At 52.9% G+C, this 27880-nt stretch overlaps 3 protein-coding genes across 16 annotated transcripts in view; 2 read left to right on the top strand and 1 right to left on the bottom strand.

Annotated features, from left to right (window-relative positions):
* WDR91 (WD repeat domain 91) overlaps positions 1–11594 on the top strand; it is a 27668-nt gene extending 16074 nt beyond the window's left edge. For 2 of the 4 annotated variants that reach the window (XM_029233250.1, XM_029233249.1), the window contains exons 8-15: positions 924–1117; positions 1732–1882; positions 3375–3469; positions 3609–3777; positions 6061–6169; positions 7001–7113; positions 8381–8578; positions 11032–11565. In XM_029233250.1, coding sequence (XP_029089083.1) covers positions 924–1117; positions 1732–1882; positions 3375–3469; positions 3609–3777; positions 6061–6169; positions 7001–7113; positions 8381–8578; positions 11032–11196 — 1194 coding nt within the window. In that variant the 3' untranslated portion in view covers positions 11197–11565. Of the gene's footprint in view, positions 1–923; positions 1118–1731; positions 1883–3374; positions 3470–3608; positions 3778–6060; positions 6174–7000; positions 7114–8380; positions 8579–11031 lie in introns of all 4 variants that reach the window. The other 2 variants (XM_029233248.1, XM_029233251.1) reach the window with 2 other exon arrangements.
* A 4088-nt stretch (positions 11595–15682) lies between these two features.
* CYREN (cell cycle regulator of NHEJ) overlaps positions 15683–27880 on the top strand; it is a 96108-nt gene continuing 83910 nt past the window's right edge. For 7 of the 11 annotated variants that reach the window (XR_003795323.1, XR_003795320.1, XR_003795319.1 and 4 more), the window contains exons 1-3: positions 15684–16068; positions 16985–17245; positions 18205–18280. Coding sequence is in view for 5 of the 11 variants with exons in the window: in XM_029234179.1 (XP_029090012.1) it covers positions 17112–17245; positions 18205–18280 (210 nt within the window). In the remaining 6 variants the exon portion in view is untranslated. Of the gene's footprint in view, positions 16069–16195; positions 17246–18204; positions 18281–19154; positions 19468–27880 lie in introns of those variants that run through there. The other 4 variants (XM_029234176.1, XM_029234175.1, XM_029234178.1 and 1 more) reach the window with 4 other exon arrangements.
* The window catches only part of TMEM140 (transmembrane protein 140), a 14232-nt gene continuing 7323 nt past the window's right edge, over positions 20972–27880 (bottom strand). The window contains exon 2 of the mRNA XM_029234174.1: positions 20972–21610. Within this exon, the coding sequence (XP_029090007.1) occupies positions 21014–21574 (561 nt within the window). The 5' untranslated portion in view covers positions 21575–21610 and the 3' untranslated portion in view covers positions 20972–21013. The remainder of the gene's footprint in view (positions 21611–27880) is intronic.

Genomic DNA, 27880 nt, shown 5'->3' with positions numbered 1-27880 from the left:
ATCCCATCCCATCCCATCCCATCCCATCCCATCCCATCCCATCCCATTCCATTTTTGCTGTAGAACTGCTCTTTCTGGGACCCCAAGGAGTGCTTAGAGGAGCCTCAGGAGCCATGCAGGTGGTAGAGAGTGCCCTGGCTGGTGCACCCTGGCCTGGGTTACGTCTGGGTGAGCAGATAGTAATCATGATGGCCAACACTTGCTGTCCCAGGGAGGCAGAGACGGGCGGCTGCCGCCCTCCCGGGTGGTAGGGTGTGTGGGGTGCCATTTGGTGCCCCGCCTGGCTCTGGCTCTGCTGCTGTGCTCGGGTCTATCTCTGTGCCTGGCCCGTCGCCCCAGTCTCTCAGTACCCCTCTCCCAGGGGGAGGTGCTGGTTGACATGGCAGCGCACTGGCGAGGGGCCACGCTTGCCTCTGGGTGACCCGGCTTCACATCAGCATCCTACCCCGGGCCAGCTCTTGATCTTAGGCAAGTTATTTAACTTCTGCTTTCAGTCTTACTTTCCAGAGCTGTAAAGTGGGGTTAATAGTAGGATCAGAAATGTTTGGGGGGAGCATCAATCATACTTACGTAGTGCCTGGAATGCAGTAGGCACTCACTCACTCACTGATTCTTGTTATCATTGGCCTGGTCTGTCAAGGTGGTGCGTGTCCCGAGTCTCGTCAGCTGTGGCCGGGAGCCTGTGGCCCACACTCCCTCCACAGGGCCTGTGAGAGGAGCAGGGCCTCTAGGAAGGGGCTGCCAGCAGAGCAGGCTCTTGTAGTTCAGAGCTCTTTCTTTTAGACCCCGAGACCACCAGGATCCTCCCCCGAGGGCTGTGGCCTGCATCCCAGACATCTCGCAGTGCGTCCCCAGATGTGGGGAATGGCTGGGCCCGGTGCAGACCCCTCACAGCTGACTTGTGCCCCCTTTGCTTGGTGCAGTGTGCAGAGAAGAAGCCCGAAGCTGGTGGCCCAGAGGCAGAGCCCTGCCCAGAGCTCCACGTGGAGGTGCTGGAGACCCTGGCGCGGGCTCCCGCCGCAGGCCCTGAGGGTGGGGGGGTCCGGCCCGAGCAGCCGTTCATCGTGCTGGGGCAGGAAGAGTACGCAGAGCACCACTCCTCCATCATGCACTGCAGGTGGGTGTCGGGCCGGCCGGGGCCAGGGCCCTCTGGGGGAAAGGCTGATGGCGTGGGGTTTGGGCTCCCCGGGAAGCCTCGGTTTTCAGGCTGTGCGTGTGAAGGTGTGGCAAGCAGGATGATGAGAGGTAACAGAGATGCGGAGGGTGGGATGGCCCGGAGGGACCGTGGTCACCCCTGAACTGTCAGAGGAGGGCTGGACAGCTGCCGTTGGGGTCCTGCCGAGAGCTGCCGTTGGCCGGGTCAGCCTCTTCACTCCTGATCCTGGGGTGTAACACCCAGAGGGTAGGTGATCCCTTGCTCTGATGGACGTGATGGGCTCTGGAGCCGTGATGCAGGAGGCTCTCAGTCTCTAGAGACCACACGAGTGCCGAGGGCGGGGCTGTGTGCATCTTGCCCACAGGGCTCAGCACATGATATTGAATAAATGCTTTGTAAGTAGTTCTCAGACAGACGAACGAATGAATATTTCTAGAAGTAGTTCACGCCCGTCCTTGGAGTGTGGGCATTTGACTCTCAGCAGGAGAATCAGAAAAGCAATCCTCTGGGTGCGCTGAAGAGGAGGGCGGACTAAGGCAAGGGTGCTAACAGCGTCCCCCTTTCTCTCATCTTAGAGTGGACTGCTCGGGGAGGAGGGTCGCCAGCTTAGACGTAGATGGGGTCATCAAAGTGTGGTCCTTCAACCCCATCATGCAGACCAAGGCATCCTCCATTTCCAAGTCGCCGCTGCTCTCTTTAGAGTGGGCCACCAAGCGGGACAGGCTGGTGAGTGGTCTTGCTTGTTGCTGGACCTGTGGTCTAAGTGAAGAACTCTCCAGGGCCCTCCCCAGTGGCTCCAGCACCACAGGCCTGGTTGGGGCCTCCAAGACGAGCCCCTCCCTTCTCTCTCTCACTGGGAAGGCAGGGACCACACATCCAGGACTGTCCCAGCAGGCTCCTATCTGGAGGTTACTGGATTAACAGGAATTGGAATTAGGCTGCAGTGGGACCCTGTCCGATGGCAGAGGCCTTCTTCCTGCGTGGGGTGGTCTGGCTTGCTTTTCATCTTCCTGCAGAGAGACCGGCTCCCTGCCTGTTCTCCCCCACCAGTTCCTGCCATCCCTGCACATTTCTGACAGCGCACCATGAGCGTTCTCAGCTGCGCCCCCTCCTGCTGAGACCCCTCCCTGGCCAGGCCAGAGGGGGTGTGTCCTGTCCTGGGGTTCCCACAGTGGTTAGCATATTTGACATAGCATTTGTAGTTAAGGAGATAAAGTTGATTGATAGTGTTTTTTTTTTTTTTTTTCACCGTATTCCATTTTGGAGGGGATCATACTCAGCAGCCCAAGGAGCAGACCTTGTTTTTTTATTTTTTTTATTTTTATTATTTTTTGTGGTACGTGGGCCTCTCACTGTTGTGGCCTCTCCCGTTGCGGAGCACAGGCTCCGGATGCGCAGGCTCAGTGGCCATGGCTCACGGGCCCAGCCGCTCCGCGGCATGTGGGATCTTCCCGGACCGGGGCACGAACCCGTGTCCCCTGCATCGGCAGGTGGGCTCTTAACCACTGCGCCACCAGGGAAGCCCAGACCTTGTTTTTAAATAATTTTTGACAACTGCAGGAATTATCCTTATGGCACTAGGATCTCGGGGCTCGCCCTGTACCAGTGTCAGTTTGCTAGGTGAATGCTGAGACCATATTCCAGGGAATATTCCTGGGGGACACCCTCAGATCTGCTTCTGGTGCTTTCTTCTGGCGGTCCTTGTTATTGTCTTTGAAGTTTTCACCAAATAAATCACAAGGATAGCCTCCTCTGTTTTTTCTGGAGGCCTTTGTAGGCCCAGAGCCAGAGCTGTCCCCAGGATACACAAATGGGGCTGTCACCCAGCCCAGTGACCAGCTGGGGCCACTGCCCAGGGAGGTGGTGGTGGATCCGGAGCCAGAGGGCAGGACTGGGACAGCTGGAATTTAAACTGGAAGACGGGGGGGTTGGGCAGAGGGTCTCATTTCCAGCTCTACCTGAGGTAGCAATAGAGCTTCTATTCCACACATTCCTTTTGTGGTTTTGCTTCTGTTCAAGGTCACCTGTGACGTCTTTAAGTTTTAAATGAGGTCCTTTGTAGCCGGGTTTTTCCCCTGAACTAGCTGGAGAAGTGGAGGCAGGCCTCACCCCGCAACCTGGCCCACTGCACAGGGGTGGGCCTGGCTCCCCAGTGGGCCTCCCTGAGCGGACCTGACCCAGAGCTGTCCTTTGCATCTCCCGCCCTTTCTCCTTCCAGCTCCTGCTGGGCAGCGGTGTGGGGACGGTGCGCCTCTATGACACGGAAGCCAAGAAGAACCTCTGTGAAATCAGCATCAACGATGATATGCCCAGGTGCGCTGGAGGACGCTCCCTCAACTGCTGTGCTCGGCGGGCCTGCCTTGGCCTTGGCCAAGCCTCCGTGCCCCCGAGCCCCGCTCCCCCTCCCTCTGTGGACGGGCGGAGCACTGAGCCGGCCCCACGTGTGTTGCAGGATTCTGTCTCTCGCGTGTAGCCCCAGCGGGGCCTCTTTCGTCTGTTCAGCTGCAGCTCCGAGCCTTGCTGCCCAGGTGGACTTGTCCGCACCAGACATCGGCAGCAAGGGCACTAACCAGGTTCCTGGCAAGCTGCTGCTGTGGGACACGAAAACCATGAAGCAGCAGGTGCGGGCCTGCCCCGTGGTCTCCCTGGGGTTGGTCACACTCCTGGGCAGGCACACAGCCTGTGCGGCTGCCCGCTGTTTCTGAGGTCTCTTCCCTCTTTGATTTGGGCTCGTCAGGATTTTGATTTGTGAGGAAGTTTCAACATTTAAGTGTTGAAAAATAGTAATACTCCAGTGGGGCAGATTGCTAGCAACTGAAGTCATTCAGCATCATGCCACAAATTTAGCATTCACACACAGCCTCTTATCGGGCCCTTTTGGCTTATTTAAAATCTTTTAATTTAATTTTTTTTAATATTTAAAGTTTTTTTGTTTTTTTTTTTTTTGCGGTACGCGGGCCTCTCACTGTTGTGGCCTCTCCCGTTGCGGAGCACAGGCTCCGGACGCACAGGCTCAGCGGCCATGGCTCATGGGCCCAGCTGCTCCGCGGCATGTGGAATCTTCCCGGACTGGGGCACGAACCCGTGTCCCCTGCATCGGCAGGCGGACTCTCAACCACTGCGCCACCAGGGAAGCCCCAATTTTTTTTTCTTTTATTGGAGCAGTTTTAGGCTCACAGTAGAATTGAGAGGAAGTTTCAGAGATCCCCCATATACCCCCTGCCCACACACGCACAGCCTCTCCTGCTGTCAGCATCCCCCACCAGAGGGGCACATTTTTTATAGCTGATGCACCTACACTGACCGTCATAATCACCCAAAGTCCATGGTTATATCAGGGTTCATTCAGTCTTAGTGGTGTACGTTCTAAGGGTTGGGACAGATGTGTAATGACACGTAGCCACCATTACAGTGTCACAGAGGGTGTTTCCACTGCCCTGAAATCGCCCTGTGCTTCATGTAGTCTCCCCTGCCCCCAGCCCCTGGCAGCCGTGGATCTTTACACTGTCTCCATAGTTTTGCTTTTTCCAGAATATCATATGGTTGGAGTCAGACAGCCTTTTCACATTGGCCTCTTTCACTTACTATTACGCATTCAAGTGGTTTATTTTTCAGGAGACAACTAGAGTCCCCTTCTGACTGCCTCTTAACTTACAATTGCATAAAAATTGCAGCAGCAGCTAGAAGCAGTGAGGACACATGCGTATTCTTAAGAAATGACGGTCTTGAGAAAGCTTGCTCACAGGGCCTGTGACTCACCTTCCCCAGCGCGGAGGATGCCTTCCCACCCAGAACAGTAGCGGATGCTCACAGCTATGACCCTGAATCCCGAGAGCCTCAGTGCTGTTTACACTAACCTGTTTAAAAGGCGGTGGTGTTTCTTGGGAGAATCAGTTGCGGTCAGGCCCTTACCTGCAGCAGCGTGTTTCCTGCTGGTACCGGACACTTGAAGCGTCCCTGTCTTGTTGGTGGCTGGGTCCCGAGTGTTCCGTTTGTGCCCCTCTGCGCCTTCCTGTTCCCAGTTGGAAGCCTCACAGGTCTCTCCAGCCAGTCAGGGCCACCCTGCCACGTCAGCTCTTGCTGTCTAGCTCCCTCGTCCTGGCAGATGCGTCCCACTGAGAAACCAGGTGTCTTTCTGGAGCCAGCCTTCTCCCTCACCCTGAAGTCAGTCCAGGAGCAGACATTGTCAGTTCCACCTCCAAAACCTGTTTCCAGTCTGAACACTCCTCTCCATTTCCAGGGACATGCCCGCTAGCACCCCTCAGCTGGACAGCTGCTGGACAGCGCCCCCCATGGCGCCCGCCTGCCACACTGCGCCTGGGGGATGGGCAGACATGGAGGCAGGTCCTGCCCCTTGCCGCTCCTCCGGGTTTCCCATCCACACCCCCTGGAGCCGTGCCTGGCCTGGCCCTCCCTGCTGCTCCAACCTCCTGGTGCCTCCTGTCCTCCTCATCCTGCAGCCACACGCCCTCTGTGCATGCTGTCCCCTCTCGAGAGTGTTCCTACCCCACTCCATCCGGCTGACATCTGTCCTCCAGCATCTCGTAGATGCTCCCCTTTATACCCACCCAGTCTGGTTAGGTCCTTTTTAATCTTGTTAGTTTGTGCTAAGAACTTGTCATGATTTGTAATTTTATGTTCACTTGTTATTTTTCAACTTTTCGTTAAATATTGAATACATAGAAGAGAATATTGAAATCATAGGTGTACGGAATAATGAGAAGAACCGTGAAATGAGCACCTACCTACCATCATGGTTTAAAAGTGGGACATTACCGACACTTTTTATGCCCTGGTGTGCCCTTCCTCAATCTTGGTCTCCTTCCCCCTTTCAAACAGAACCTGTCTTGAAATTTGGTTTATTACCATCTTACATTTTAAAATTTAGTTTGTCCTTTTTCTAGCTCCAGTTCTCCCTGGATCCGGAGCCCACTGCCATCAACTGCACAGCCTTCAATCACAATGGGAACCTGTTGGTCACGGGGGCAGCTGATGGTGTCATCCGGCTGTTCGGTAGGCAAGCGTGCTCCCGGCCATCCTGGTCCCCTCCTCAAATGCCCCAGGGAAGAGAGTTGGATTTTTGCCAGCTGGACTAGAGGCTATTGCAAAACCCCAGTTCAAGATGCTTGTAATAGAACTTAACTTTGGTCAGAGGCTGCTGTTTTCAGGACCCCCTAATTACCTTGCATGTGGTCCGTGTCCGTGGACATGGGGAGGCGGCGTGGAGCTTAGCAGTCCTCCAGTCCTGAGCTGTTGGATCTGAGTCCTCATGGCCCGAGTGAGATCCAAGAGGATACGAGAGAGTAATGCCGTCCTGTCCTCTTGGTGTGACCACTTCATTGTCCCCGTGAGAGCAGTAGAACGGTGTGCGTCAGAGTCATTGGCGTGCTGTTTAAAGCTCCTCTCGTCAGGCCTGTTCCAGGAGACCAGAGTCAGAGGGTCTGGGAAGGCCCTGGGGACTGTATCTTTAACCGATCTCCAGGGCTTCCTGGTGGGAAGTTACAGCGCCCTCCCAGGAAGGACTTACGTGTCCTCCTAGACTTATGGGCTCCCCAGATGAGCTCAGGCTCCACCCAGGGATTCCTGAACCTGACTTTTGACCCAGTGAAAGAAGCTTCCATTTAAGATTGGTTAGCAGAAGACTAGGCGCAGTGGAGGAGAGAACTGGTAAAATGAAGCACCCAGTGCCCACTCTTCACCAGGGGTCAGCTCTGTGACTCCTGTCGGGTCTGGGAGGCCCTCTGCCACCCATGGGGCAGAGGGAGGGTGGGAGGTACCTCCTGCTGTGGGCAGATGTCTCCCCAGGGCCTGAGCGGGAATCCTAGTGGCGTCTCATTGCCTCAGATATGCAGCAGCATGAGTGCGCCATGAGCTGGAAGGCCCACTGCGGGGAGGTCTGCTCTGTGGAGTTCAGCTACGATGAGAACACTGTGTACAGCATTGGCGAGGACGGGAAGGTAGGTGGGAACGGGATTTGGGTCAGGAAGCTCCCTTCCTCTGGCTTAGGCATCTGAGATTCTAGAGAGCACCAGAATAGCACGACGGGCTGGGTTCCAATCCCGACTGTACTTTTTACTAGCTCTGCGACCTTGGGCCTCTGCCTCAGTTTTGTCACCTGTAAAACAGAGATGAAAATAGTAACCAGTCTCACAGGGTCTTTGTGAGGTTTAAATGAGTTCAGTGGGAGTTGACTGTTCTAATGAAAGGGGGAGACCTACATCCTTCCTCCTGGTTGTAGCAAAAAGGACTCATCTCACTGACCCACCTGACTCAGTGGGCTCCCAGGGGTGCCAGGATGTACTTCAGTGAGCTTGGTCATTGGGTGGTCACAGCATGGATATGTAGAGCTTGCCAGGGCTGGGGGCTGCAGACAGTTTCGCCCAAACAGTCAAGAAATGTAAAAAGGAAGCTGGGGAAAAAAGTAGAAATTAAGTGCCCCCTTTAGATTCTCCCTGGAAAGATTCATTAGGATCCTTGGAAAGGGAGCTGGGGCAGGCAGAGCTGGGAGAAAAACTAGCTTTTCATGTGTACCCTCCTATACCTTTTGGATTGTATACTATCCACTTGTATTATCCAATGAAGACAGTAATTACAAAATGAATTCTTCATTTGAAAACTGTGAGGGGATTTTTAAATCAAAGCCCTACTTCCTATTTCTTTGAGTAGGATTCTCGGTTAAGCGGTGGTCACACCCAGGTAGCCTGTCCCTTGGGTGGGCTAAAGGGCTGTTTGCACTACAAAATGTGAAGCTCAGCTTATCCCTCATTGCTCGTGTTGCATTGATTGCACTGCTGAGAAACTGGAAGTGTATTTGGAACTTGTCCTATTTTTAAGAAAAATCTAGCTGGGTTCTAACCCTGACAGTAATATTAATAATGACAACAACAACAACAGTAATAATAACAATCACTGGAGCATTGCCCTTGCTTGAGAGATGGGAATCCAGGCGAAGGCTGTTGCCTGCCTTTTCCCTTTCCTGGAGTCAGGCCAGAGAGAAAGTTCAGGCTTTGACATGAAGTGGCTGACTCTTTCTAGATTTTCTTCCCTTAAGAAAATGCTTAAATTGTGTTGGGAAGAGTCGGGACTGGGTGGTCATCTCACTACCTTTCCCGGGGCCTGTGGACCCACCTCCTCTTTCCTGGGGCCTGTCCTCTCTCCTCCCCCCGGACCTGGGCTCTGTTGCCGGCCCACTGAGAATGCCGAGCTTGTGCTTTGCGGTTGCAGTTCATCCAGTGGAACATCCACAAGAGCGGCCTGAAGGTGTCCGAGTACGGCCTCCCCGCTGACGCCACGGGCCCCTTCGTGCTGTCGGGTTACAGCGGCTACAAGCAGGTCCAGGTCCCCCGGGGCCGACTCTTCGCTTTTGACTCGGAGGGGAATTACATGCTGACGTGCTCTGCCACAGGGGGCGTCATCTACAAGGTACCTGGCGGGTGGTGGCAGGGAGGTTCCTCCTCGGAGGTCTGGGCCCGGTTGAGTTCGAGCCTCTGTCCCTGTCTCTGTCCCAATCTCTGTCCCTCCCCGATGGCTGTGGAGAAGGCTTTGACCCGGGATGGACAGCGCCTGGGCCTCGCGGCTGCAGGCCGGCTCGAGGGAGCAGGCGGGAGTGGGCATGAGTGTGGCATGTCATCCTCTCTGCTCGCCTGTCACTGTCCTTGGACGAGACTCTGTCCCTTTTCTGCCTCCCTCCTTGGGAATAATACCAACTATAGAAACCTCAAGAGCTAGGGAGAAGGGCTGTAGGTTGGTTTGGGGGGACATACCCCAAACAGGAGGGTGCCTAGGTGGTCTGTTCCAGGTACTCTAATCTGGTGTAGGTTTATTGTTTATGGGAGGTCCTGTGGGTCAAGGACGTTACAATCCATGGCTGGGACAGAAATCCGGGGGGTGTGATTTGTCACACGGGATGTAAGCTGTCCACTCAGTTTATCTGCTTATTTTAATTCTCATGTCACAGCCTCTCTGGTTCATGTACTTTTTTTTGGACGTATGATTGAACGAAATTATGAATCTCTCCTATTTTACTAGCGCTACCAAATAGACTAGGGATGAGGATTTGTGTCGTGGCCTAAGCACATGGTCTGGTTCCGCGTTGCCACGTGGATTCAGTTCTGAGCCTCAGTGTTAGCTCTCTGCCTGGCGGTGTTTCGTCTGCAGGTAGAGTCATGGAGTGGGATGCTCTTTCTCTGGGGCTCCCCGAGCTCGCCTCGCGTGGCTCACAGCCAGCGGGCAGCCGGTGCTCTGGACGGCAGCTGCCTGCGGGTGTGTCCTTGGCCCTGGGCAGTGCACACAGGAGACGGAGAGTGTGGCCCCGCTCTCCTGGGGCTCACGCTCAAGTTAGAGCAAGCACCAACAGTGACCACAGTACAGAGCCGAGGGCCCCCAGGGGAGGAAGCCGGGTGGGGGCCGAGTCCTCAGGGAGGACTGGGCAGGGGGGCTGTCTGTGGATTTGAGGCCTTTGGAGGAGGAGGGGTTGGGAGGATGTGGAGGAAGCTGGGCTTTGGGGCTCCACAGGGCAGAGGGGAGCAAGGGCACACGGTGGGGCGAGGGGGAAGGGGGCTGCTGAAGTGGCAAGTAATGAGGCTTCTGGACTGTTGACCTTGAGTGTGGCACCGGGAAGCCTGGGTTTACTGTCACCCAGGCTCCTCTCTTCCGCAGATGGTGATGATCTGGGTGGCTCTTGCCCTCTCCTTAAAAATTAGTTCCACACTTTATTTTTAATTATTTATTTAAACATATACATTTAAAAATCTTTTAAAAGTTTTATTGAGGTACAGTTGGCAAAAATTGTATATATTTAAGGTGTACAGTGTGGTGGTTTCATATAAAGCTCCATAATTTCTTGTAATTGCTATCGGGAGATATTGTGAAAAGTTTTCTGTTTACAAGCCTAATTTTATTTTATTATTTAGATTTAGTTGAGTTTCAGGTGGGCTCTCCTTTGCTCTCTGTATGATTGTGTATGTGTGTATATTATTTTATTTTTGATCGTGCAGGCTTTATCATTTGTCCTGATCAGTTCATATGGTTTGCAGTCAGACTTTCTCTATAACCAATTAACGGGTTGAAAGATTTTTCTCTGTCATTTAAAAAATGTCAAAAATGGGGTCTAATTACTTAAGGAATATAATGACCTTCAGGTCCCATTTTTACAATCTATAAACAATTCATGATTGTTAAAGATGTTTTCCCCGTGAAGGCTGAATACTTCCTCTCTCTTGCTCATGGATGTTACATGTAGCTGGATTGATAGTCTGCTCCTGGTTTCCCTTCCTTATCACCTTCTGACCCCTCACACCTGTGCACAAGAGTCCCGGACAGCAGGTGCTGGCGGCACAGAGGAGAGCCGTGTTTGTGCCCTGACCCAGGGCCTCCGGTGCCAGCACTGCTCTCTGGGTGTGTGCGGGCCGCACGGCAGCGAATCACCAAGACCCTGCCCTCCTGCCCTCCTGCCCTCCTGCCCTCCTGCCGCTGGTGTTCCCTGGGGGAAGCAAATGTAAAACAGAGAGGCAGATACATGATATGAAGCTGGGAGCGGTAGATGGTGCTGGAAGAGAACACCGGGCACGAGCAGGAGTCATGGCTCACAGCAGGTTAAAGGTGGCAGGGAAAATTGTGTCTTTCAGAGCATATTAGGGACTTATTTCCTACTTCAGCTGAAGGAGTAACTGTAGTCGGGAAAGTGAAGATATTTCCTGGTCCAAGCAACGAACCTGAGACTTTCTGGAAGGGGGGACCTGTGTGCCTGGGCATGTTCTCAGCTTGGGGTGGCAGCCCCCAGGCTCGAGACAGCTCAGCCACCGAAAGTGGATAAAGTGGATGTGTTTGTGAGCAGTGCCTGATGATGCAACCTCATCTCTCCTGTCCCCTTGCAGCTGGGCGGGGAGGAGAAGGTTCTGGAGAGTTGTTTGAGCCTGGGTGGCCACCGCGCCCCTGTGGTCACCGTGGACTGGAGCACAGCCGTGGACTGCGGGACCTGCCTCACTGCCTCCATGGACGGCAAGATCAAGCTGACCACCCTCCTGGCCCATAAAGTCTGATGGGGCCCGCCCCAAGGGCCACCCACGGAAACAGTATTATCCTGGGAGGCAGGCAGAGATGGCTCAGGAAGACAAGGCGCTCCCCTTCCGGCTCCCTGCCAGGGTGGGGAGTCTTCAGGGAGAGACTGCCCAGGGGGCTCGGGCACTGTCCAGCTGCCTGACGAGAACAGGAGCCATGTAGAACTGTGGCACGTGTTCCCCAGACATCGGCACGCTGGCCTCTGCCAGGAGCAGGCTCCAGACGGTGGGAGGAAAGCTCAGGAAGCAGGAGAAACATTGTGATGGCTGCTCTGTTGGCCTAGAAGAGATTGAAAGTATTTTGTATATATTCGCTCAGTTTTCTTTTTTAAAAGAAGAATGTTATTGTGGTCACCTGGTGTCTCTTTTTGGAACGTATGCGTGCAGCAGAGCATCTCCCTTCACCCTTTGCCCTGGCGATGGTCATTGTGAGCTTCGGCCCCGCGCCCCAGCTCTTACCTCACCAGCCATGGGGCTGACCTTTATTGGAGGTTTGCTTGTTGCTTTGCCACGGATGTAGGACGTCCTCTCTCTACTGCTCCGTTGGCTAACCAAGGTTTGTGCCGTTCCCCTTTCTTTGGGCTCATGTCAAGGAGGCCATGGTGTCTTTTTTACCCTGAGAGTTGGCAGCTTTTGTTAGGACAAGTGCAGGGTTTGAGGCATCTGCCCCTCTCCATCTGGGTGATTGTGGTTCCTCCCATTCTTTCAACCTCACTTCCCTAAGTTTGAACAAAGCCGGCCTCCAGCGCCCTCTGCTGGTGAGTGGCCAGAGGACAGGAGCAAGTCGGCCAGGTGCCGGCCTGGAACCTAGGGTTCACACGATCCGCGTGTGTCCACAGCCCGGCCCTTTGCTCCCTGGCTGGGGTGGGACCTTGAAGAGGCAGATGCCCTCACAGGGTGGAGAGGAACAGGAAAATGACTCCGTTCTCCCACTTGCATTTCCACCTGAGGCGGTGGGATTTCAGGCCTGGACCTCGGGCTCTGACACTTGACAGGGGCAGTTTGTCACCAAGCTGCTCAGAATAGTTGTTGCAGAGGCTCCAGCCCAGATCCGGGGTGCAGGTCTGGTGTGGGAGTGCTCCCAGTTACCTACTTTTGGAAAATCATGAAGAGATTGGTACTAAAGCTTTGGCTCTGATCTGCTGGGAGTTGGGAGGAAAGCAGGGAGGTGTTTGTGTGGCTCAATTATGAGATAACACCAGAGACTTAGTGATAAGTAGTTACTTACACATTGTTGCCCATTTCCACCTGGTAATCCTCCTTCAGATGAACAAACTCAAGACTTTTCCATTTATAATTTTTCCCATCTTCTGCATTGAATGAGCAACCTTATTGATCTCTCCCAGTAATTCTGTAGGACATTTAAAAAGTGGTCATGTGTTTCATTTGAGTGAGAGAATTCATTGTTTAGCTTTTCCTCTCTCCATCTCGAAGTTTCTGTCTTACTGCCCATTCTCTTCTCTCAATACGGTCTCCACAGTTTGCTGAAATGTCTTTAAGGTTTGTAGAAAACAGTTGAAGAGCTGTCTCTTCTCTCATTTCCTTTATGCTCTGGGTTGGATACCTGTCTCCCTCTTGTTTTGAGCTTGGCTCATAGCTGATGTGACTGAGGCTCCACCAGGAGGGATTGAGGTGGGGCTTCCACATCACTTTGAAGCTGCCTAAAAACACAAAACCAAAACACCATTAACCTCTGACCTTTTGAAATTAGCAAGTACGATATGTGCAGCGGGCCACCCTGTCCCCTCCTGGCCTATCTCTGTCTGACCTCCACCCCATCCTGAGTGCTTGTCAGCATGCATTCATCCTGGCGTTCCTCCCTGTCCCACTTCCTCACCCCTCCAAGATGAGCTCTCATCCTCCAATAACGCATGTCAAAACTTAAATTCAGGGCTTCCCTGGTGGCGCAGTGGTTGAGAGTCCGCCTGCCGATGCAGGGGACGCGGGTTCGTGACCTGGTCTGGGAAGATCCCACGTGCCGCGGAGCGGCTGGGCCCGTGAGCCATGGCCGCTGAGCCTGCGCGTCCGGAGCCTGTGCTCTGCCATGGGAGAGGCCACAACAGTGAGAGGCCTGCGTACTGCAAAAAAAACAAAAACAAAAACTTAAATTCAGGGACTCCCCTGGTGGCTCAGTGGTTAAGAATCTGCCTGCCAATGCCAGGGACACTGGTTCGAGCCCTTGTCTTGACCTCTAGGAAGATCGCACATGCCGCAGAGCAACTAAGCCCGTGCACCACAACTACTGAGCCTGCGCTCTAGAGCCTGCGAGCCACAACTACTGAAGCCCGCGCGCCTACAGCCCGTACTCCGCGACAGGAGAAGCCACCACAATGAGAAGCCTGCGCACCACAACGAAGAGTGCAGCAATGAAGAGCCAACACAGCCAAAAAAAAAAAAATTCACATCTTCACAATACCTGCTTGACATCTACCCGAGAATGCCAGCAAGACTCCTCCACTAGCTTGGGCAAGGGCAACTAGATGAAAACCATCAAGCCAGTCCAGCCTCAGGCCCCCAAGCCTGCGCAGGTGTAGCCTGGCTCTGGGCTGGGCTGCACAAGAACAGTGAGGTGCATTCCCCTAGTCCTTGGGACCTGTGTGCGCTTGCCTGCTTCTGCTCCAAGACCTCAGACTCCCTGAACTCAGCATTCAAAATGCTTCAGGAGCTGATTCCCACCCATTCAAATCCCACAGCTGGGGTTTCTCATCCCTATTTGGCCTTTTACACAGAAAGTTTTTTATGCAGATGGGTTTCCTGCTCCTCAGACCCCATTTTTTGGCTGGCTATGGGAGAAGGTTTTTGAGAAAAAGGTGGAGGGAGTGGTTCTCATAATGGCAAGTGTTCTCTGTTCCTTTATTAAAACAAAATGATGCATCTCCACCCATCAGACTTGGATTTGTCCTGGCTCACAGACCGTGGGAGCAGAGGACCCTAGAGGTCAGTGATTTTGGAACCTTTAGGGAATCAGAGGAGAAGCAAGTCCTGCCTGGAAGGGTTGGTCGCCTGAAGAGGCTGGAGGCAGAGCCCAGGTTCAGCCCGCAGCTAAATTACCCCAATGCACAGCAGGTTGGTTTTGAAATCACTGATTTACTCCTTAAGCCTTGATTGATTTAAACTTTCCTGGACCAGCCTACTTCCCTAGGATTGAGGATTAGTATGGGGTGAAAATGCTTTGCAGAAACCAAAGGCACACACAGTTGGAAGTGAGAACTCCTGGCTCTGGATTCTCCAAACTCTGGATCACACTCCCCTATCCTGCACCTGTAGCATATGGAGAGTAATTATTCTATTATTAGCTGATTTGTTGTACGTCACATTTCAAGTGGCTGTCTTGATAATTTTGCATTTTGGGGGGTAGATGGTTGGTTCTGATCATCCTTTTGCCTCAAAATGTGGTAGAAGTTTCACCATCTGCACTTGTCCTTGTGTTTTTAGTGATGTGTGCCACCTGGGTTTTTTTTTGTCTGTCTTTTAAGCTACTTCAACCTGTGTGATTCTAAGTTAAACTAGATGCTAACTCCACGTGTAAACTGCAGTGCTCAGCATCAGGCTGAAAGCAAAGCAGTGAGGACATCTGGGCAGCCTCGTGGAGCAGCCCTGTTCACAGAACACCTCTGGCCAATTTGAAATGTAAACAGAATCTTTAATTTCCCTTCCTGCAGCGGGGGGTGGGGGGCTCACCTTGCACCCTCCTTGCCTGGGAGTGCATGCCTCCAGCAGGGAGCACTGCGCCTCTGCCCTTCCCCAGCAGAGCTTTCAAAAATGCAGATCCCCTCTCCCTAATTTCTGGTGGGGGGGCGAGGGCTGGGAATTGACACTTTAACAGAGTCTTATCCAGCAAGCCTCAAATGGAGCCACGTTTGGGGACTGTTAAAGAAAAAATATTGTTAAAAATTATTTATGACACTTGTTAAAGACAAGTAAGGCAAACTTTATTCGAGGGGGCTACTCAGTAGGGTTTTGCAGTGGGGGCGAAGTTGGGCTCAACTCCCAATACAAGGAAAAGTGGCAGGGTGGGGGGGGTCGGTGGATGGATGATTATTAACAGGAAACATAGGAGTAAGAGGGGATTCTGGCTAAATTGACCTAACAGGATTCTTGCTGAGGGCGGCCGGGTGATTAGACACCACCTGGAAGATGGTGGCGGGTGAGGATCAGATGCGGGGGATGGGTGGACTTTGGTTAGATCAACTTAGCAGTATTCTTGCTAAAAATGGACAATTTGGAGATGCACACGGAAGTCCAAAAGTCAGGGCCTAGCTGAGAAGAGTTCAGAGAGGAGCCCGACCTGGATGCGGTCAAGGAGAGACTGTCAGGACCCGGGACAGCGGGGCCGGCGTCTCCCATCAGCTAGGGAGTCAGGGCTCCACAGCCGAGGGCGCAGACAACGCGATCTGCCGACAGGGGGCGCGCCCGGGCCTCCGCGCCCGCGGGCGGCCGGAAGCCGGAAGTGCGGGGACGCGGCCGAGCCGGGGGAAGGGTCACGGTGCGCGCGGGGTCGGAGCCCGGCCGGCCGGGCTCCGAGTTCCCTACTACCGCCCAGAATCAGACTCCCGGACCCGCCCCGGAAGCCAAGAAGGGGGCGCGGGCCCGGAGGCAGGAAGCCCTGCTGGAGGAGCGCCGGGGACGCGGGCGGTGCTGTTGCCGGTGAGGCTCCGCGTGGTTGTCGCGCGTCCCCCCTCGCCCTCCTCCTGCAGGTCGGCACCGGTCTGGTCGCGCCAGGACGGCGCGGGGTCCCCGAGGGCTGCGGCGGCTGAGAATCGGGAGCTCTGGGCTGGGCACGCGCCCGCGGGGCCGCGCCGGGGCGTCCCAGGCCCTCACCCACCCCCAGCCGGCGGAGTCTGGAGGACCCGGGTGCGTGTCCCGGCCGGCCATTTCAAACTTTTTTGTGACTTTGTGCATACTGCTCAGTCTCAGTTCCTTATCTGTTAAGTACGCTTCAGAATATCTACCTCACGGTCAAATCAGTGTGTGCACCGACCGCCGCGCTGTTTGTGCCGGGCGGTTAGCGGTGCTCGTTAGATGTGGGAATGAGTATTAGCACCGCTTGAATTTAGGCAGAAGGCGCCCGCAGCTGCCTTCAGGGTTAACTGCTAAGTGGAGGGTGGAGCCCTGCACCCTTTGAGCCACAGGGTTGGGGCTGAGCTTTAGGAGGAGGGGCTGAGGTGGAATCCAGTGAGGGTGGGGAGAGGCCCGGTAAGGTGAGACACTCCCCCCAGCCCGGCGCCCCAGCTTCTGGATTCCTGACCCTACTGCTGGCTGAAATCTGACGGGTCAGAAGTATCTTTGGTGTAAGGGAGTGGGTGTCGGCCGGTGAAACCTCATTGTGAATCAAAATGGCCTTGGAATTTCTTATAACCGCTCCCAGAAGAGGGAATGAGAAGTCTGTGGTTGGGAGAAACAGGGGAGAGATCTTGGAGAGGTGTCTTAAGGGTAGGGTAGTCTGGACACCCTGGGGACCGTGAGCCTCTGCGGTGGAGAGGAGCAGGGGCACCTCCCTCCCTCTTTCCTCCTGGGAGGGTGTTCATGCCACTCCTCCCGTGTGGAATGGCTCAGTGCAGAGGCTCCTGGAGGCGTTGGGCCTGGCTGCCGGTGGGGTCCCTGGGCCCTGCGTGGAGGGCTGCTTCTCCCTGAGCCCCTCGCCTGTCCCTTCATGCCCTGTGAACGGCACATCTGCGTCTCCTGGGCCCTGCCCTGACCAGTAATTTCGGCTGATGCCTGGGAGTATTCTCGCTTATTAGAATTCACTGGTCTTTGTTCTTCTTTGTAGGAATTAAAGCTGGACTCCCATTCAGGACAAACAGACCTATAATTCCTGGTGTGATGAGAGAGTGGGATTTGCTGTCCTGAAGTCATTAAGCTTGGGCCCTGGTTCCTCTTCATGAGAGACTAGGGAGATGGAAGACTTAAAATCTGAGAATAAAAAAAGGGTGCTTCCCGCATGGATGACAGCCCAGGTGGCTGAAAAGAGGACAGTGCAGGTGAAGACCCCCAAGAGGAGAACAGCCACGGTGCCAGTGGCTGCAGCAAGGTGGGGCAGCTTCTGGTCCTCCTGGGGAATTAGGACAGGGGGAGGGATTTGGGGCATCACAGTTGCCGGGGCCCACTCTTCCCGTGTTGGCAGAACGGTGAGGTGGGGTGTTTCAGTCCACAGACCTCTCATCAGCTCTCGGGGGGTGCACAGGAAGTGAGCTGTGCCCTCCCAGACTGGCACCGGCTTCTGCCTCTCCTGGTGAATCTCCACCGCCAGACCCTCACTTGTCAGCTCCCGGATAGTGGCTCCCCCTCTCGTGTCACACACACCAGCCAAGCTCTCAGACGCCAGTTGTCCAAATTGCCAGTCTCTTCTCTTGCCACAGAAATTGTGACCATCCGCTGGGCAAGATGAGTGACGAGGTGGTCCAGGCTCCCTGCGGGTAGATCTTCAGGGACAGGTGGACAAGCTACAGGTTACTGTGCCAGCCTGAGATCAGAGGCCGTGGGGTGGGTTAGTTGAATGGTGGTAATGGCGGGGGTTTCTGGGCTGCCACGGAGGGGATGTCCCTGCCCTCTCCCCTCGTGGTCCCAGGCGCTCACTGTCCCTCTCTGCCCTTCCCTTTCTAAGTTTTCTTCATTGGCCAGCCGTGATTTCTGGTCTGTGCAGCCCTCCTTTACTGTGTTCATGCACTGCGGTGGGAGGGGGGTGGGTTGTGTCTTGGCTTGTTCGATATGCTCGCATCCACCGTGTGTGTGAGTTTGACTCTCAGAAGCCGGCCATCGTGCCCTGTTTCCAGATCCTCAGGGGAGCTGGTGGAGGCTGGGAAGCCCCACACTGTTGCCCCGAGAACCCCCTGTGCCAGTCACTGGTTACAAGGATGCAGAAGCCACGTTGGTGCCCTGGGGAAGCTGCTGCTCTCACCCCTGGTGGGCAGGCCCTGAGACGCAGCTCTTGCTCTCATTCTCTCCTCCTGGTGATTCCGTGCCATCTCTAGCTTTGTGCCTTTCTTTCAGACTTCCTGCCATGAGGACTGTGTACTGCATGAACGAAGCTGAAATCGTAGACGTTGCTCTAGGGATCCTGATTGAGGTAAAGTCAGCTGTGTCTTTTCTTATGACCAGAAACTCTTGGTGGGCAGAAACTAGACCAGGGCCTGGTTCATGCTAATAAAACAGGAGCCCTGCCTGCTGGGGTGGCCAGGAGCCCGCTCATCCGCAGCCCGCTCCCTGGTTGGTGGGCACCCGCTTGGGGCTGGAGACCTGGGAGGGCGCAGCTGTGCGAGGGAGGGCAGCTCTCTCTGTTTGGGTGACTCTGTGCTGGTGGCGTGGGGACGGGACAGAAGTTGTTAACTGCTCATGTTCTCTGGAGGGTCTCAGTCGGGCGAGGTGACTTCTGAGCGCCATACGGAGCACCACGCCGCTGAGTGTCTTGGCTTCCGGAAGCGAATGATAACTGTCCCACGTTAGAGTTGTACTTGATAGTTGGTAGTACTTGATAGTACTTGATAGTTGCTCAGGGACTTTTATATATTCCTATCGCATTTGTTCCTTGCAATAACCTGCTGATAGATATTATTATTAGTTACAATAAGTGATTTGGTGCCAGTAAGGGAGAGGCTAAGGCCCGCACTCGGGGTTCGTCTCCTGTGCTCCTTGCATTCTGTCACCCTGCCTTTCCACGTACATTTATTCTAGTTTTCTTTCCTGTGGCGCTATTCCTCAGGCCCCTGCCCCTGCTCTCCCAAGCTGGTCTCTACTCCTGCACCATCTGAGAAGGGGTGGCGGGGAGGGGAGGGGTCGGGTGAAGGGAGGGAGGGGCCACCTGTGATTTTGGGGGCAGGGCCTGACTCGTCCTGTGCTGGCTTCACAGTTGCTTCTGGGCATGTTCTGCGTCACCGACAGATAAACCAGCACGTTAGGGAAGTAAACCCCCGTCTGTTTTGCCTGCCATTGCTTCTACTCAGCAGGGCCGAAAACAGGAAAAGCCGTTGGAACAGCTGCCTCTGGCAGGCGCTGATAAGCCAGAGCAGTCCCCGGCCAGCTCAGCGCCGCCGTCCCCGAGTCCCCGCGGGAGCAGAAGCGAGGACAGCGAGGACGAGGACTGTGGGGAAGACGGTCCTCCTCTGGGGCCTGCAGGTTCTGACTCGGCCTGCGGCAGAGAACTCGGGGAGGACCAGGATGCGCTAAAATACGTCAGAGAGATATTTTTCAGCTAAGGGACAAACTTCCAGGACTTTCTGCCCAGAGTGGCTGAAGGAAGCGGGGTTTCCCTCTTGGCCTGGGCGCTGCCCTCAGACTGTCATGGCTTCTGCTCCCAGCTTTGTGCCTCTCTGGGCTGCGCAGATTCACCTTGGGAAGTGAGGAATCAGAATGAGCTCCCGTTAGAGATCCTCCCTGCACTGTGCTCTCTCCTTGCTCAGAGGGTCTGGGATCCCCATAGTCTGTTGTGTTCAGTTACCTGGTTCCAGGGAGATGAGGTTGTGGTGGTCAACTTACTGGAACCAAAGAGTCAACTTAATAATGTTTAAAGAAAAACAAGTATGGCTGCTACGTACACTGGAATTCCTACTGTTTGGCCTCCCTAAGGAGGAAACCTATTTTAAAGATAGCCTTCATCACGAGGCAGTCGATCAGTCTGTGAGCCCTTGCTCGTCCAGCCCTGAACCAGACATCCTGCCACAGTGCTGGGCTCCGTCCAGGAGCCTGAGGCTCAGCGTACAGATTGGGAAGCCTCCTGACCAATCAGTCCTCCTCCCCCCGAGCTGCCACCTTTCTTCCACTTGGTGGCCTCGGCCTTGGTCCCTGGACAGTCGGAAAGCAAGAGTGGGACAGGAACCCAAAGGAGACACCAAGGACAAGACATCACACTAGAGTCCGTGTTTCTGCTTCTGTATTCAGTGTGGCTTTTGACAGGCATAGGATGAGGCAATCACGTGCTGTACAGGTTTTCAATATATAGGTGCTGAAAAATACACAAAGCTCCCCAGTGCATGAGTTGTGCTTGTATCCTTTCTGGGCCCAGGGTGAGAGGTGAGGGGATGCAGCATTCACGTGGATGTGGAACCGTTCAGTACTGTTCACCTTCCTCTCCTGACCAGGGACCCGGTGTCTTCGGCTCCTGAACTCCCAGGTCACGTGCTGGGAGGGATCTGCCCGCTGATCCCCTGCTCTGTCGGGCTTCAGGGAGCCTTCAGGGAGCCGGGAGCCTTTTCAGGGGAACCTTCAAAGCCACCAAGGCTGCTCTTTGTGCCCATGTGTTCTGTCTTCGGTGAATCCCTCAGATTATTCCTGGGCCTTTGGGAGCGTTGTCAGAGGTGAGGGGCTCATCGCGTTCTACCCGCCTTGGATGGAGATGGGGAGCTTGCCAGGCAGGGCCCCCAGGGACCCTGAGGTGTTTCTTCATAAACCCTCACTGGGTTCCAGTCTGGCATTTGGCAACTTGTACTGGAAATCTGGCCCCATGACAGGAAGCCTTATCTCCCCATTGTTCTGAGGATAAAGTAAGAATGGCTTGCTCAGATCAGTTAGTTAAAGAAGGAATTCTTGTGACAATGAGCTGTGTGGTTTTAGGGTGACCTTGGGAACCTTAAAAGTCCCAAAGGACGCACAACCCTACACTAAGTGGCCGAGGGAGCCCTGGCCGCCCTTGCTGCCTGTCCTTGACGTCGGGTGCCCTACCCCCTCCGCGGTGGGTCCCGTCTGCTAGTCTTGAGATCAGCATTAGCTATGAAACAGGATGGCTGAGAAGACACAGCAGCCCGTGAATTCTCTGGCAGCTTCTCTGAGCATAGTTCAAACAGAACCCTTGCAATCACGTAAGCCTTTAGACAGAGCTAGCAGCTGTCAAGTTCTTGTCCTTTGCCCTCTGAGGGAACACGACTGTGGCCATAAGCAAGAGGATGAGTAAGCCCTGGGCAACACCCAGAGCTAGAAACCCAGGCCCCAGGAGGGAGAGCCGGAGCCACTTCCATGTGTAGGTGAGGAAGAGGCCCAGGCCGCTGGCCAGCAGCATGGAGGACGTGGCCAGGAAGCCCACGGCCAGCTGCCACTCTCCCTCGTTACTGTTGCACCAGGCCAGGAGGAGAGGCAGGGGCACGAAGAGGGTGAGGACCAGGGCCCCGTACACGCCAAGCCTGGCCAGGGCCAGGCCAACTCGAGGCACCCCCAGGACCTCCAGCTCAGGGAACTGGTGACACTGTAGGGCTCCAGTGCCCTCGTTCCAAAGACAGAAGTTGTAGAACCCAATTCTGAGGTTGGGCAAGTCGATAAGGTTGCCGGCCTTCCAGAGGAGAGCAAAGAACAGCAGGAAGATCACTGTGACTGTGAGTGTCATGATTCCCAGGAACAGCAGTTGGTTACTCCGCCTTGACCTTAGGACGGGCATCTTCTCCTGTGCTTCGCAGGGCGCCTTCCTGGGTACCTGCAGGAAGTCATGCCGTGAGTGTCCATTTCTCCCTGTCTCCCTCCCAGTTTATTCTCAAGCTCCTGCTCTCCCTTCTGGAATTCCATAAAAACCTGTGGCAAACTCCCTTCAAGACAGCCAAACCAAAACCAAGACATCTGGGGTAACCTCCAGGCAGGCTCCAGGGGCTAAGTCCTCAGCTGCCTCTCTGGGTTGAGATCAGGAGGAAGGGCTCTCCTGGCAGCTTTGAGGGTGGGAAATATCATAACTGAATGACCTTTGGCCTGAGACTTTGCTGAATCTGATTTTTCCTTAGGATTAATATCTAAAACTGCAATCACTGGGTCAAGGGTAGCAATATTTTTTAGTGATTTTACTGCATTTTGCCAAATTGATCTACAGGAAACTTGCCTTCTCTAGTCCCTCCATAGTATATAGTATCGATATATATAGGATGTACCTTCGTCATCTTTTTGGAAAAATCTTTTCACTAAGTTTTTAATCAGAAGGACTTCTCCAAATTGGCCTCTCAAACAGTAATCTGCATACTATGCCTTTATATTTGTAAATTTGCCAAATATGGAACAAGACAGCCATTTCCATCCTGAAGTGCCTAGGAGCACAGGGCCAGAACACAGAGTGGTGTCCTGCAGTGCACCCTGCCAGGGCTGCACATGGTGTGGGCAGTGCAGGGAGTGGTGGCCAGTGGTGGCCCTGGAGATCAATTTCTGGAGGGACCCCTTGAGAGGTGCAGCCCCTCACGTTTCCCAGAGCTGGCTGGAGGGTCTGCCTGACCACTCCCACACTTGTCCTGCGTGTGGAAAAACAAAGCGTGGTGAGAGGGGGCAGGATGTGGAACAGACTGAGGGGGAGGGCAGCGTCAGGCCATGCAGACTGCTACAGCAAATTACCGTGGACTGGGTGGCTCGTCAACAACAGAGATTTCTTCCTCTCAGTTCTGACGGCAAGTCCAAAATCAAGGCACCGGCCGATTCGGAGTGTGGTAAGGGCTCAACTTTTTGCTGTGTCCTCACATGGTGGAAGGGACCAGGAACTCTCTGGGGCCTCTTTTTTAAGGGCACCGATCCCATTCTAATCACCTCCCAAAGGCCCCACTTACAAATACTGTCTCGTTGGGGGTTAGGTTTCAACATACGAATTTTGGGGGGACACAGACGTTCAGTCTGCAGTAGGTGGCTGATGAGAATAAAGATTTATCAGTGACTCCTTTGGCAGAGACAGAAAGATTTACCAGGTATAAAAAGAGTGTATTTAGTCCACGGCATTAGATTGGTACGGTAAGTTTTAACCGGTGCAGCCCACGGGATGGGAAAAATTCCCAACAGGAACATAGTTTAAACGGTTTTACATATTAACAAATGTTTGTAAAAGCCTGTATCTCCAGTTTTTTTTTTTTTTTGTATCTCCATTTTTAATGCATTTAGGTTTTTCGGGGTGTAGGATGGATTTCCAGGACTGGAATCCGGATTTACACCATTGTGCAGTGGGAAATGAGATTTGACTTGCCTCCATGGTCCAGGTTGGGAGTTGGGGTGCCTTTGTGTAAACGCTCCCTCTTACTTCTCCTATTTCAAGCCTGTTACACTCGGGCTAAAAAAATATATATAAAGCTTAATGCAAAAAGATTCCTGGGGCTTCTCAGAGGAGACTGCCTGAGCCACGTCAATCAGCAGCTCCCCAGGCACCCAGGGCCTTTGTTTCTGACTTCCTCTTCTCTCTCGAGGTTTTCAACAGAGAGTGAGACAAAATAAATTGGAGCTAGGAAGCCCATGAGCAGGCGTGTGGAGAAGGTGGTAGTCCTTGATTTACTTCCTCTCATCCCTTTATGCACATAGAATTCAGTCCCAACTCCTATGCCTGGTACGTGAAGCTCACCATGATCTGGTACGGCTTAGAACTTGAACTTGGGTTCTCCAGTGAGGCCCAGCTCCCTTTGGTCTTCCCCCCTTGCTTTGCTCAGTCCGGCACCTGCCCACTGTCCCCGTTCCCGACTGCCCACCTGCTCAGGCACTCCACCTCCTCAAGTCCTACCCTGTTCTCTGCCTCTCTGAGTCCTACTAATTTTTCACCAGCTTTCTCAGACTACTTCAGCCCACACTCTGCTATAGCTGAAGGCCAAGATTATGCTCCCACTCGCTGTTTTATCCCAGAATGGTGCGTGATACACAGTAGGAACTCTTTTTTTTTTTTTTTTTTTTTTTTGAATGAAAATGACATGTAGCGCCCTTTAGGTCCTGCATGTACTTATCTAACAAGATGGCAAAGCTTCTTGAGGTGAGGGGCCGTGTTTTACGTCTCATATATACTCAGTGCTGGGATGGCTCCTCTGTGCTTCCTGTTGGGATGTGGACAGAGAGGTTGGGGGCTAGTCCTAGCTTCTTTTTTCTAAACACTTCCCAGTAAAACGATATGGTTATTTGGTTGGAAAACCCTAGGGTACTCTGCTCTGCCTTCCTAAGAGCTTTACCCTGTTTTGTTTTGTTTTGGCTTTTAACAATCCTAGTATTCATGTTCTCACCACAATGAGCTTTTTAATTCCCTTTAGATGATAAGCCTGTGCTTCCTTCAGAGGGCAGAAGGGGACACTGCTGAGTCACTGTTGGCTATTTTTAGGTGAAGTTTTCCTGTTTATAATAAAGTAATGCATCTTGGTTGTAGAAAACTAGAAAAATGCACGAAAGTATGGAGACAAGACTAAAAATCGTCTATAACTTCAAGGTTGTAGAAGTAACCACTCAATGACACATTTCTTTCTATAATGTTGTTTTACATAGTTGGGACCACGTAAATATATGTGCTTGTATCCCGCTTTGTAAACATCATTATAGCATTAATATTTCCTTTTGTCACTAGAAGTGTTTCCTAAACAATATTTTTAACGGCTGCGTTAGCTGTTCTATTGTGTATGGTTTATATATTCTGTCTTACGATGTTGTTTTATAATATTAAAAATAATGCCATGGTGACTGTGTTTGTGAATCAGTTTATCCTTCCACCAGCAGCTTAAGAGAGTACTTATCTCATCCTCCCAGATTGAATTTTCTTGTCTTTTCATCTTTGATAATGAAAAATGACACAGCATTGCTATACTGTTTCTTTTTAATGAGCAAGGTTTAACGTTTTTTAAGTGTTTGTTGACCGTCTCCGTTTTCTTCTCTTGGGAGTGCTGTCATTTCCTTTTTTTTTTTTTTCTTTCTATCATTTTCAGTTTTGGTTTCTGTTTGGTTTCTGTATATGAGCTCTTTATAAATAAAGGCGGCTAGCCTTTTGTCGTCACAACGGTCATCGTAAAGCATAACCCTTTTGTGGCAGTGGGGCCCCTGGACCAAGACACAGATCTTGACTCTGAGTGTGTGGAGTGTGTTCACGCTTGTCACCGGAGAGCCCAGGGCAGCAGAGTCCCAGTTAGAGAAGCAGAAGGAGAACACTCCCAGACAGTGCATTCGAGGCAGTTTGTCTGCTTTTGTTTTTTAGTTTAAGCACCTCTGAAGTTTTCACATTGATGGGATGATGGCTGAAAGAGGCACAGACATAGTATCCCGATCTTCTAAATTACGTTCTTGCCACCTTCATGTTAAAAGAGGGAAACTTGCATGAGGTCGTGTCTGAGGGAGGGTTGGAGCTCTGGCAGATTGTCGCACTGAAAATCCCTCAGGCCGCCCACGCCCCGAGTATAGGACACCTGGCAGGCAGAGAAGGGGTGACCAGAGAGCTTTTCCCAGCATAGGTTTCACCCCTGGCCTGCCCCTTGACTGTAAGGGACACTTGAGAAGGGCTGATGGAGCGGGGAGGCCGGCTCTTGCCACCGACACTGGCTTGTTTACTTCAGATGGCTGAAGGCCTACCACGTGCTCTCTTGAGTTCCAGGGTCAAAGTGGACTTTGCAAACTGCTGCCCGTCGACCTTGTGTTTCCATTTCAGAGAAGGTCTGTAGTTCCAGCTCCCAAGCACTTCTTTCTTTTATGCTAAAATATCTATCAGCTTAATCATTATGCGGCTGCTGTATACAGATGTTGATCACACACTTATTTATAACTTCTGATTCGTCACTGCTCTAATCATGACTTCACATACTACATTTTCATCTTATCCCAACATACGAGATTCCCCACAAAACTCCTTTCTCTACATTGACTTAGCAAAAATACCCACTCCCAAGTCACCCACCTCATTCTGTTTTTTCAGTTCATTCTTCCTGCCTGAACGTCTAATGATATTCAGTAAGAAGACTTTATATAGCTGGGGCTTATTTAGTTTCTCGCCATTTTGCCCGAGTTCACCACCTGCACGCCTCTGTCCCGAATGATGCCCCCGAGGGTAGCCTCCTGGAGCACCCTGCACTGTCGCTCATATCAGGGCACCACTCGTCCACCACCGGGAGATTCTGCTTCGTTCATCACGTGTTTAATGAGCCCTTATAGGTGCCCATCGGAGAGGAAGGCAAGTTCCTGTAAGTGTCCCCTTCAGCCCGAGCTCCTGCTCCAGAGGGTGGGGACGAGACTCTGGAACGTTTGAATTCCTCAGCCAGGGAATGATACAGTGTGCTGCGCCCGCAGGTGTGTAAATGTCCTGGAGCTTGTTAACAAGGATGACTCTTGACGCCAAGGGCGCCCACTATCCAGGGACAACATTAACAATAACTTGGCCTTCTCCTGCTTCTTTGGGATCAGGACTCCCCAGTGCTGTTAGTGCTCGTGTCACCTCCTGGACCTCTTCTCCCGTTATTCCTGCTCTCCACTCCCTCCCCCAGCTTCTGCCACGTTGGCTCCTTTCGCATTTTCCAAAAACTTTAGGCAAGCTTGGGACTTTGCACTTGCATTCCTCGCCTGGAGTGCTCTTCTCTCATCACGTGTCTGCCTCCCTTGGGTGTCTGTTATAACGTGTCTGCCTCCCCTGGGTCTCTGCTCAAAGGTCCCTTTCTCAGTGGCGCCATCCCTGTTCGGCATTTTGAAGCCGCAGCAGCCCTTCCGCGGCACCGGCACCCCTCTCCCTGCGCTGCTTCCCTGTTCTTCCTCCTTGCCGTTTTCCACCATCTAACGTGCTAAATGTTTTCTTTTGTCTTCCATCTACAACCCTCAGTAGAATGTAAACTTCATGTGGGCAAGGAATTTTATCTGTTAGGCAAATCAGACAAAAATCTATGGCTGCCCGTCTCTCTCAAAATCTGCCTTTAACTGTTACATCCGCAACACCCAGGACTACCTGGCACATTATGGGCACGTAGTAAGTATCCACTGAGTGACCTCTGAATGGTTTCGTGAACGTCAGCCATGGCACATAGAGCTTCGTAAATGACTCCTTCTATTTTTTTTTTTTTTTTTTTTTTGCGGTACGCGGGCCTCTCACTGTTGTGGCCTCTCCCGCCGCGGAGCACAGGCTCCGGACGCGCAGGCTCAGTGTCCATGGCTCACGGGGCCTAGCCGCTCCGCGCCGTGTGGGATCTTCCTGGACCGGGGCACGAACCCGTGTCCCCTGCATCAGCAGGCGGACTCTCAACTACTGCGCCACCAGGGAAGCCCTGCTTCTATTTTTTTGACCTGAATCTCTGTCCTGGTTCTCCTCCTTCTCCGTTTTTTATTCTTCCCATTTCCTAAATGTAAGTTTCCTCAAGCTTGTCCCCTCTTGCTCAGACATGTATGTGAGCCTGTAGCTAGCTTCAGGCGTTGGACACTGTGAGGCCCCTTGCAAGGAGGGACTCAGGTGTGGTGAGGCCCCGCCCCGCCCCCGCACCAGCAGGAGCAGTTGCCATGACCTGGCAAAACTTGGATGTTATCATTTTGCTGCTGTCAGACACTACACAGTGTGCAAGTTTTGTGGAACAGAAGCTTGAAAGAAAAACGGATGGGTTTTTAGTTTGTCGGCTACAAATTCATCTCCCGGCCTTCCTTCTCATTAATGACTTAAGAAAGCTATAGGGGAGCCTGGAGGGCAGAACTTGCTTTGAGAAGTCTTTGTGATCACTGGAGACATCTAAGAAAGAATCTATTTTGATTGAGGGCTTATTAAAGATTAAATACTGACCTCAAACTCTTTTTGAGCATTTACTCTGTGCCAGGCCCTGTACTAAGCACTTAGCAGGTATTCTTAAGTTTTCACTATGAGAGCACATTTAATGTTATTATCTTCACTTTCCAGAGGAGAAAACTGAGGCTTAGTGAGGCTCAGTAACTTCCCCAAGTGAGCCTGGTGAGGCCTGTCGGGCAGAATTGTGAAATCACTGTAAGAACCTGAGCCTTGTCTCTCGAGGTCTGGCCCTCACATGCATCA

This window comes from Monodon monoceros, unplaced genomic scaffold (genome assembly GCF_005190385.1).
Source record: "Monodon monoceros isolate NGI ecotype Baffin Bay Population unplaced genomic scaffold, NGI_Narwhal_1 Super_Scaffold_2, whole genome shotgun sequence".
NCBI classification, from domain to species: Eukaryota; Metazoa; Chordata; class Mammalia; order Artiodactyla; family Monodontidae; genus Monodon; species Monodon monoceros.
This window is presented reverse-complemented; position numbering and strand designations above follow the sequence as displayed.